Source organism: Piliocolobus tephrosceles, chromosome 13 (assembly GCF_002776525.5).
Source record: "Piliocolobus tephrosceles isolate RC106 chromosome 13, ASM277652v3, whole genome shotgun sequence".
Taxonomy (NCBI): Eukaryota; Metazoa; Chordata; class Mammalia; order Primates; family Cercopithecidae; genus Piliocolobus; species Piliocolobus tephrosceles.
This window is the reverse complement of record NC_045446.1, coordinates 101975627-101986646: the sequence shown is the minus strand read 5'-3', so window position 1 is coordinate 101986646 and position 11020 is coordinate 101975627. Positions and strand designations below refer to the sequence as shown.

General features: G+C 41.7%; 1 protein-coding gene and 1 pseudogene across 1 annotated transcript; one reads left to right on the top strand and one right to left on the bottom strand.

Moving 5' to 3' along the window:
• LOC111540061 overlaps positions 1-1239 on the top strand; it is a 3496-nt pseudogene extending 2257 nt beyond the window's left edge.
• Positions 1240-2629: 1390 nt separating this feature from the next.
• PTS (6-pyruvoyltetrahydropterin synthase) lies at positions 2630-10747 on the bottom strand. Its single transcript, XM_023208246.3, has 6 exons — positions 10100-10747; positions 7918-7997; positions 6345-6367; positions 5901-5957; positions 3361-3431; positions 2630-3171 (listed from the first exon to the last, which is right to left on the bottom strand). The coding sequence occupies exons 1-6, from the start codon at positions 10180-10182 to the stop codon at positions 3048-3050; spliced, it is 438 nt and encodes a 145-aa protein (XP_023064014.1). The 5' UTR covers positions 10183-10747; the 3' UTR covers positions 2630-3047.
• Between the last annotated feature and the right edge of the window lie 273 nt (positions 10748-11020).

Below are 11020 nucleotides of genomic sequence, written 5' to 3'. Positions count from 1 at the left end.
GAAGGAAGGAAGGAAGGAAGGAAGGAAGGAAGGAAGGAAGGAAGGAAGGAAGGAAGGAAGGAAGGAAGGAAAGAAAAAATGAAAGCAGAAGTCGGGCCTCTTTTTATGACACCTCAGAGGCGATCAGCTGCTTCAAGATGCTTCAGTGATGAGGTAGGGAGAAAGGTGGTTTGGAACTCAGGAGAAAACAGGGAAGGAATACTGAATGGGTAAAATTACAAGATAAAAAGCAAACCATGCTTTTTATGAGAAGCGTATGGCCACAGAAGTTGCTGCTGACGCTCTGGGTAAACACTGGAAGGGTTATATAGTCTGAATCAGTGGTGGGAACAAGGTTTCCTCATGAAGCAGGATGTCTTGACCCATGGCCGTGTCTGCCGGCTGCTGGGTAAGGGGCATTCCTGTTATAGACCAGGGAGAACTGGAGAAAGAAAGCAATAATCTGTTCAAGTGTGCATTGTGGATGCCAATCCGAGCATTCTCAAATTGGTTGTTGTTAAAAAAAGGAGAGAAGGGGCCGGGCACAGTGGCTCACGCCTGTAATCCCAGCACGTTGGGAAGCCGAGGCGGGCAGATCACAAGGTCAGGAGATCGATACCATCCTGGCTAAAACGGTGAAACCCCGTCTTTACTAAAAATACAAAAAATTAGCCGGGCATGGTGGCGGGCACCTGTGGTCCCAGTTACTCGGGAGGCTGAGACAGGAGAAGGCGGTGAACCTGGGAGGTGGAGCTTGCAGTGAGCCGAGATTGCACCACTGTACTCTGCCCTGGGCAGCAGAGCAAGACTCCATCTCTAAATAAATAAATAAATAAATAAATAAATAAATAAATAAATAAATAAGGAGAGAAGGATATTCCTGGGCTGATCCTATGGTGTCTCATCTCCTGGGGCCCAAGATCTAGCAGAATCCACAAACTTTTCAATCTCTCTCAAGATGATGATGTCTGCCAGTATGTCATAAGCAAGCACTTAAACAAAGAAGGTAAGAAACCTAGGACCAAAGTACCCAAGATTCAGCATCTTGTTCCTCCATGTGTCCTGCAGCACAAATGCCAGCATATTGCTCTGAAGAAACAATGTATTAAGAAAAATAAGGAAGAGGCTCCAGAATATGCTAAACTTTTGGCCAAGAGAATGAAGGAGGCTAAAGAAGAGTGCCAGGAACAGATTGCCAAGAGACACAGACTGTCCTCACTGCGAGCCTCTACTTCTCAGTCTGAATCCAGTCAAAAATAAGATTTTTGGCCGGGTGCAGTGGCTCACACCTGTAATCCCAGCACTTTGGGAGGCTGAGACAGGGGGATCACGAGGTCAGGAGATTGAGACCATCCTGGCCAAAATAGTGAAACCCCATCTCTACTATAATACAAAAAATTAGACGGGCATGGTGGCGCGCGCCTGTAGTCCCAGCTACTCAGGAGGCTGAGGCAGGGGAATTTTTTGAACTTGGGAGGTGAAGGTTGCAGTAAGCCGAGATCACGCCACTGTGCTCCAGCCTGGTGACAGAGCAAGACTCGGTCTCAAAAAAAAAAAAAAAAAAATTAAATTGAGTAACAAATAAGTAAGATCAGACTCTCAAAAAATCTGAAAATATTCAAATGGTCCCTTTTCAGAGTCTGTGTTTCGGAGTTAGAAATAACCTGAATGTTAAACATCCAGTTTGCAATTTATTTGCTGAATGATCTAAAGCAAATAGCTTAAACTCTCTCAACTTTAATTATCTTACCAACAGAATGAGAATACCAGCTTGCAGGGTATTTGTGTGAATTAAAACATAAAGTGCCTTAATAAATAATAGCTATCTGCCTTTCAAGTAATCAATACAAAACATTCTACATATAGAACATTCAAATTGTTTGATAACTAAAATACAGTAAATACAATTGAGTGGCCACTTGCATTACTGTCAAACTTTATATTTCTGCAATCACTAAAAAAGACTACTCTTAGCAAATTTTTCTAGAACAGTAATCACTGCAAAAGCCCTTTTACTATTTTCAGGCAACAACATTCTGGGAATTCATTGTATGCTAGCTGCTATGTGGAGAGAAAATCAGAACCCTGCATTTAAGAAATTTAGAATACAAACAAGAACACAGAACAGTCTTTCGTGCAAAGTAAGCAAATACTTTCTTGTGGATTTAGTCACGAGGAAAAGATCCCAGAAAAGAATGCCAAGAATATAGTAAGTTTAAAATCAGAACAAAATGGGATCAATTAGGAAAAACTATATACAGGAAATACTTTATATGGTAGTTGATCCTTTTTATGCTGACTGTAGAGTTTAAAATATATGATAATTCTGCAGTCTTCTGAGTTAAAATTATTCAAGAGCCCATAAGGTTCAGAAATTCAGATGAATACACTGAATAAATAATTTACCAATATTCCATGATATGTTTAATGTGTTGTTCCTCACTAGCAATTCATAATTCAATACGCTGTGCAAAATTGTAATCAACGATGTGCCCTAAAGCAGCATTTTCTGTCAATCTTTGTACATGTATCCACAACAGATTGCCTCAGACGATTTTTCACTGAATCCACTTTTGCCTTCAGCACACCCAACAAGTAGTAATCAAGAGAGTTCAATCTATTAAAAATATATATAGTCTCCAGACTTTGTGGTCACTTGAATTTTATTTCTTATAAGATTCACATACTCAAAGTCATATAAGCATTTTAACCATGTATATTATACCAAGTAAAAATGAATACTAAAAATGAGGTAATGGAGAAAACAACAAAATTAGATTTCTTTTGCTTTCAAATAATTCCACACCAAAACATTTTGCTGGAAATGAAGTGATTTTTAATTTATAAATAAAAGACTCTCTAAACGATTTTCAGAACATATTACAAGTTTAGTTTTAAATAGACTTAAATTTATAATAGGTCTTACAATGATTTCAATAAATAGGGACTCCAGAGCACAATGTGGAGGTACAACAATCACGTGTTGACCTCTTAATACTCCAAGGGGATCAAAATCTTTTTCAAACACAGAAGGAAACTGGGCTTTGTACAATGCTAGCCCCTAATAGCTATTCTCCTTTATAAACTACAATATTATTGTCAGTTTCGTACACTTTTACTTTATAAAGAACTCCTACAGGAAGAACTTTCTGGAGGTTGTCCCAGATATAAACAGCTACATTTTCAGTCGTGCTATAGGAAAACAAACAAACAAACAAACAAAAATTCAAAATGCAAACAATAAAATTTCATGTTTAATATTTATAGAGAATAGAAATTCTAGTTTTGAAAGATTAAAACTTAACAAATCACACAACAATCAAATATTCAAATCAATTCTTGTTTTACAATCTGTATATAGCAAGGTACAGTGCCACCCACCTCACCACATCTGCAAAGTATGGCACATCCATATCCAGATTCTTATGATCAAGGGGTTGCATAATCGCCTCCTAGAGACAAAACCAATGGAAAATATCATTGGCTCCATTTATGACTCAAATTCCAAATTGTTACACTTATGCCTCTAAACCTCACCTTATCACTTAGCCACTAAATACTTGTAAGTACTAGATTTGAGTCTTACAAAGCAACCTTACAAAATTTTAAGCTGTGAAATAAAGTCAGGCCCAGCTGTTGGTAATGATTAGGAATCCTTGTTACTCAATAAAAAGAGGTGAGAAACCAAAAAGCAGAGAATCCTGGAGCTTTCTCGCAACACAAGCCACTGTAATTCAGAATTCAGTTTAACACTCTGTGAATCCTGTCCAAAGAATTAGCACAAATATTTTTCCATAACACTGTCACACCTACGGAACAATGCCACAATATCATGAGGACAAAGATCCAGTGACTACTACATTTTATAAAGCAGATCTGACTGAAATAATGTGAGTAGTTCCAAATTCCTGCTATGAGGAGTAATTTAAGAATGGTTTTGGGCTCACAGAAGGAAAAGTACAAATATGTAAACACTATTACTCCCTAATGCTCATGTATATTAACATAATGTTTTTCCTCATCATCAGCAAGGATTAAATTGCCTTACTCTTTCTTTGCTTTTTGCTTTTAGCTATTGCAAAAAATCTAGCATTTGTGAAAAAAATCTGATTTTCCATATGGTGTAGTTTCAAGAAGGGTAAATTAATAACAGTAATAGCAATCATTTCTTGAGAAAAACTAGAATCATACAAAGAGTAAGTCCTAGATCAAACGGTTGTTGAAATAGATCCAATGAAGGGATGTTCCACATGAATAGCAAGAAAATAGGTATCTTTGCTTCATCTTCAATCCCAGTTCCAGTCCCAATTTCTCCAGTAAAGCCTCTTACGCAGGACTTTTTGTTTTCTTTTGTTTTATTTTTAGAGACAGGGTCTCTGTCATCCAGGCTGGAGTACAAGTGGCACAATCATAGCTCACTGCAGCCTTGAACTCCTGGGCTCAAGCAATCCTCTCCCCATGCATGGTAGGGTTCTAACTTCACTCTATATGCCACGATGAGTGACTTTCATTGATGAAAGTGTGTGGTGTCCTTCAGGCATACAAAAGCAGAAAACAGTATACAGAATCCCTCCTCCTTAGTCATATGTTGAGGGCTTTTATGTTGCTTTCTTATCTCTTTCCTTTCTTTCTTTTCTTTTCCTTTCTCTTTTTCTTTTTCTTTCTTTCCCCTCCCCTCTAATCTCCTCCCCTCCCCTCTACTCTCCTCCCCTCTCCTCTTCTCCTGTCTCTGTCTCTCTCTCTCTCCCCCACGGCCCCCCCAATCCCTGCCCCATAAATGCATGCAGGCCCTATCTCCATAACTTTCCTAAAGTACTTTGAGCACAGTGCTGTTTCTTCATTCACTCATTCTTTTCCTCATTTACTAAATCAACAGTTATTTAACAACTACTATTCTTCACCTCCTAGAAAAAGTAATGTATACACTCTGTGGGCTACATCTCATTCGTCTTTGTATACTTAGCTCACAAACTGACGCAAAGTAGACAAATTTGTTGAATATATGAATAACGTGAAAGAAGTAAACATCACTAATAACATCATTTAATAAAGCAAATGTCAAATTTCAGAACAAAACTAAGCTGCAAGTGAAATGACGGCATAATAAACAGCTGGATGGAAAGAAATCTACTCCCAACTTTGCAAATAACTAGCCACATGATCTGGGGTAAGTCCGTTAACTGTTCAGCATCTCTCAATCTCAATCTATGGATTGAAGAAGTTGGTTTGAATAATCTCCAAAGTCTCTTACAAAGCAAGAATTCTATAATGATACAATCAGTTAAGTTCTTCACTGAACCCCTTGTGTGTTATCTCTATGATGTACTGCTCTGGTGAGTTTATAATAAATCTAGAGTGAATAACATGGTGTGGTATCTAAATCTATGATCAAAGGTACAAGGAATATTCAGAGAGAGAAGAGAAGGCTCCAAGGAGAAGGCCAGGAGCAGTGGCTCATGCCTGTAATTCCAGCACTTTGGGAGGTCAAGGCAGAAGGCATTTGAGACCAGCCTAAACAACATAGTCAGACCCCTACCTCTACAAAAAGAAAAATTTGCATTGGCTCTGTGCCTCTTAAAAAAAAAAAAAAAAAGTAAGTCTCAAGGAGACAGCTATGTCTTACAAGAAATGGAGAATTTGTTAACTGAAGGAAATCAGGATATTCCAACAAGGAATACAAGGTGAGCATGTTATATTTCCTCCCATCGCTGTAACACAACTGTGACTAATTTCTGTTAAGTCACCAAAACAACTTTAGAGGCCATGCGAGTAGTTCCTCCAACTATACCCCAACACCCACATCCAATTCTACTCACAGAGTCATGGAACCTTAGGAGATAACTGGTTGGGGAGGTAGATAGGGGGCCACCAAATATTATACTTAGGGAATAGCACATAATAAGCACCCAACATGCCATTACCTCCATATGTTTTTTGAGATCAGCCAAATTCATAACCATTCCCGTAGCAGGGTCAATCTAAAGAATAAACAAAGGTGAATATTACTCTCATAGGCTCTCCATATTAAACGGCTGACAAATTATTAAAGGCAGTACAGTAAGCAGAGACTGTGCCCACATTTGCCTTCATCCCAGAGATAATCACTGATCTCAGCATGGAAGCACCATGTACTTCAAGCATCCTTTTCATCGTATAGCCCTTCTACCTGTCCACACACAGCACATTAAAGACAACACTTTGGTAGAGGAGAGGCCTGGAATGGCAGTAGCTCACCACACACACATATACAAGGGCCAACAATGAAGCAATACTGACTGGAACAGTTTTCAACACAGAATCCACCATACTGGCTGAAAGAGAGCCCAGCAATCTGCAAAACCCACACAAATATTTTCTGCACATACCTCTCCATGTACTGTCACCACAACTATGGAAAGGAAACAAAATACCAAAAAAACAGCATGACTTTCAACAGATTAACATCCAAGCACAAGTTAGCAACACACAAGCACAAGTTGGCAACATAAATTATTAGATCTGTCCCCAAAAGCTATACTTAAATATTTACCCCAAAACATTTGTTATTTTAGTTAAGATTTTTTTTTTTTTAATCAACCAAAGCAAGACGCAAGCAAGACAAAGGAGCTTAGTAGGAACTCTGGCTAAGCAGAGGCACTCAGCCAAGGCTGAAAAGGGTATAAATTCTGCTTATAATGTCAATGCACTAGGGAGCATCAAGATGCTGCTCAATCTCTGCCTGTAGAACTGGAAACTGTACTTGCAGGTGTCCAGCTACACAGCAAGCTGGTCCAATACTGAACAGTACCTTTCTAAACAAGCAATACTACTGGGCCTTAAATCCTTATCCCCTTACTCACGTGAATGTATACAAAGTCTAAAGTAATGCTTTGTAAATTAAAAAGTGCTTGTGAAAAGCATTTGAAAAATCTTGGCCAGGCGTGGTGGCTCATGACTGTAATCCCAGCACTTTGGGAGGCCGAGGCGGAGGATAACCTGAGGTCTGGAGTTTGAGAGCAACCTGGCCAACATGGTGAAACCCCATCTCTACGAAAAATACAAAAATTAGCCAGGCGTGGCGGTGGGCAACTGTAATCCCAGTTACTCGGGAGGCTGAGGCTGAAGAATCGCTAGAATCTGGGAGGTGGAGGTTGTAGTGAGCAGAGATCACGCCACTGCACTCCAGCCTGGGCAAAAACAGCGCAACTCCGTCTCAAAAAAAAAAAGTAAAGAAAAGAAAAAAAAATCTTAATCAGTGCTTTATACATTAATAACTTTTACGAATGTATGTATTTTAGTTCTATACAAATACCATTAGGTATTACATGATAAGTAAGTACACTGAGACTGAGATACCATAGATTAAGGAAGAGGCAGTAGCTAAACCAGTAATCCTAATCTCCTGATACCTTGTCTGGTCTTTTTTTTATGCCACCACCACATACTGTTTTATACTCTATGGCTTATGTAGCTGTTTTTTAAGGCAGGCTGTACCCCAAATAATCAAGTCTCTTATCCTTGGACAAATTACCTACTTTCTTGGAACACTGCTGGCAAAGCTTTAGACTAAACCTATTTTTCTGCCATACATTACATTCCTAGGCAACATTCCCATTTTGTCAGTCATTATTTACTCAAAGAATAAAATCTAATTTTAACATTAGCCTCAACCACACCTAATCAGAAAAAAATTTATTGTGTACTCTAGGACAAAGAAAAATGCTTTAAAGCATTCCTTGTTTTGGTCTGTTTGTAAGAGTTGATAATTGTAAGGTAAAACTTAACACACATCCAACCAAGACAACAGATCCTTTCATTCTGAACTCCCATTTAACTTCTCATTCAAGGCTCAAAGCATTCACACCATGTCCGTAAGTTTTCCCATTCATTGTGTCTACATTTGCTGAATACTCTTTCATCCTTATTGAAGGGCTGAAATGTCATCGGTTTTTCTCTCACCTTTATAATTGTGCCCATGGCCATTTGGATTGCTGCATTTCCCAAACAGTTTCAAGTTTTCTTCATCACTCAGAAATTTACTAACCAAAAAAAAAAAAAGTCAGCATGACACAACTATCACATCCAAACCCCCTTCTCTGTTCCTTATATTTATTATTTGCTCTGATCTTTGAAAAGTCTCCCAATTTGTTATTACTTTAGCTCACCAAACAGGGAGTCAGAAATCATGTTGATTTTATTACTCATGTATATGTCAGAAACCATGGCATATTCCCTAATTAGAAGACTGTACCATACAAATTAGCACAAACAAACCTTAACTTCAACCCCCTTGTTCCACAGCAGCTGATCTGCTCATGGGACTTCCGCTTTTCAATTCAACACTACTGAGTGCCTACAATGTATTAGGCAAGTGCTGAATGAAATAACAGCATATAATGATAAACATAGATGGTGATCCGCAAAGTGGCTTACTATCTCATTTCTCTCAGAAGCTAAACTACTCATCCAGAAAAAAAAAAAAAATTTTTAATTACATGACCTGGTAAGTCTCCTATTTAACAATTTTGGTTTATACTATGTCTCAATGACTGCCTCATGAGAACTTTACCAATCTGTTGAGGAATATTCAAAGCAGGTGAATTTTTAAAATTACAATCTTTTTCTGTCTCAGAAATCAAATTGCTCAATGAATGTTTATACTTATACACATCCATTCAATTTTGCATCCTCTATGAGGCCTTACCACCCTCAGGTGTTTATGCCTCTTATTATACAACCCCTTTCTTTTTGAGATCCTCTTTATGATTCCCCCCAATGTAGTTTGGATGTTTGTCCCCTCCAAATCTCATGTTGAAATGTGATCCCCAATGTTGGAGGTGGGGCCTAGTGGGAGATGCTTGGCTCATGGGGGTGGATCCCTTATGAATGGCTTGGTGCCCTCCCTGAAGCAATGAGCGAGTTCTGGCTCTATTAGTTAATGGGGGAGCTGGTTGTTAAAAAGAGCCTGGCACCTCCTCTCCTCTCTTGCTCCCTCACTTGCACCGTGAGTTGCCTGCTTGCTCCCCCTTCGCCTTCCACCATGAGTGGAAGCTCCCTGAGGCCTCAACAGAAGCAGATGCTGGTGCCATGCTTCTTGTACAGCCTGCAGAACCAAATAAGCCTCTTTTCTTTATAAAATACCAGTCTCAGTATTCCTTTACGGCAATGCAAAATGGAATAACACACCCCCACTTTCTCCTGCTCAGCCACTTCTTGTATTTAAAGTGCTAAAGTCTTTTGCACAAAATTCTCTCAGTGTACCCTCCACAAAATAGGCCAGATTGGAAACCCCATACAAGACCCCTGATGCATCCGTTACCTAGCACAAGCCCTGACAAGCAAGGAACAAATCCTCGTTTAGCGAATGGAGAGATGAATCCTGTTAGATAGCAATGGTCATCCTCATTTCACAGACGACGATACGGAAGGCCAGAGAGTGGAGCTTGTTAGTGAGTGGTAAAATTCCTCAAAATCAACTCTTTAGTGCATGCAAGCGGTATGTACGATCGGGTTTCAAATCCCAACTATGCTGCTTGCTTCGGAAACTGAACGTCTGGGCTCGTTGTTTTTTGTTTTTTGGTTTTTTTTTCTCCTAGCCACTAGACCACCAGGGACTGGGTTCATTCTGTCTTTGGTTAAAAAGGGGCTAAAACTTGCCTTGTAATTACATTAGATATGGTCGCCAATGCTCCTGGCAAACAAAATTAGCTAACATTTACTGGGTGTCTACGCCGCGGCAGGTACTGTGTAACATAGGCGAGTTTAACACCGCTGAGCTTCACAACAACCCTGTGGTGTACACCAAGGGACTCCTAGGGGCAGAGACGTTTCTTCGAGTCGCAAAGCTGGACGTGGGCCCCACACCCAGACGTGGGCCATCGCCCTCCGCAGTCGGCTCCGTTAACCAGCAAGCTCCCCGACCCCTCCAGGGCTGGGGACACCCCAGCCGCCATCGCGATGCTGGGGGCCGACCGAAGACCAGCGAACGCGACCAACGCGCGCCGCCCTCCGTACTCAGCGTCGCCCCAGAAGCCCCGGCGCGCCTCCTGGACCCGACGTCAGCACGACCCCAGCCCCGCCCCGGTGACGTTCCAGGGCCCGGGGCCCGCCGCCCAGCGCTGCACCTGTGTGCACACTTTACCTGTACAATCGGTGGCTCGCGCTGAAGGAGATGCGGCGGGACACTTGCGCCTGGCGGCGACGGCCGCCACCTGCCGTGCTCATCTTCCCGGCGCTGTCTGCACTACTCGGCCAGCACCTCCACCCGCAGCGCGGCCGGTGCCTCCTCCCACTGCGGCTGCGCAGTGCGCTTCGGCGCGCCCCTGGGAAGCGCGGCTCCGCTTCCGCACCGGACAATCCCGGCCTCTGGAGACTGTTAGGGTGTCTCGCGCTGTCTGAATCTCTTCGGAGAGCAAGAGTTCGGATACCAAAGCAGACCCTGGAGCGGTCAGGGTGGGTGGGGATCCGGTGTCTTTGATCAGTTTGCCCCGCCTGAGGTCACGCCACGTAGTTAGGGCCCGTCTGGGCACACTTTGGGTCCTGAATGACCTCTCTGAGCCTCCCCTCCCACTCTCTCCTGTAAAGCTCCAGTGGCTGGTGACTCCATCGGATGAGCCCCGGGGCCACAGTCCGCTTTATAGACCAAAAGGAGCAAGAATTGAGCCAGGCGCGCGTGGTGGCGCACTCCTGTAGCCCCAGCTATTGAGAAGGAGAGGGATCCCTTTAGTCTAGGAGTCGAACCCGGGCAGTGGAACAAGACCCTCGTTTCTTTTTCTTTTCTTTCTTTATTATTATTATACTTTAAGTTCTAGGGTACATGTGCACAATGTGCATGTTTGTTACATAGGTACACATATGTCATGTTGGTTTGCTGCACCCATCAACTCGTCATTTACATTAAGTATTTCTCCTAGTGCTATCCCTCCTCCAGCCCGCTACTCGGTGACAGACCCCAGTGTGTGATGTTCCCCGCCCTGTATCCATGTGTTCTCATTGTTCGATTCCAACCTATGAGTGAGAACATGCGGTGTTTGGTTTTCTGTCCTTGTGATAGTTTGCTGAG

Coding starts and splice junctions, on each gene's coding strand:
- PTS (XM_023208246.3), bottom strand. CDS start 10,182: ATGAGCACGGCAGGTGGCGGCCGTCGCCGCCAGGCGCAAGTGTCCCGC. Junction 3,432..5,900: donor ATCTCAAAAAACATATGGAG/GTAATGGCATGT, acceptor TTTTGTCTCTAG/GAGGCGATTATGCAACCCCT. Junction 3,172..3,360: donor TACTTTGCAGATGTGGTGAG/GTGGGTGGCACT, acceptor GTTTTCCTATAG/CACGACTGAAAATGTAGCTG.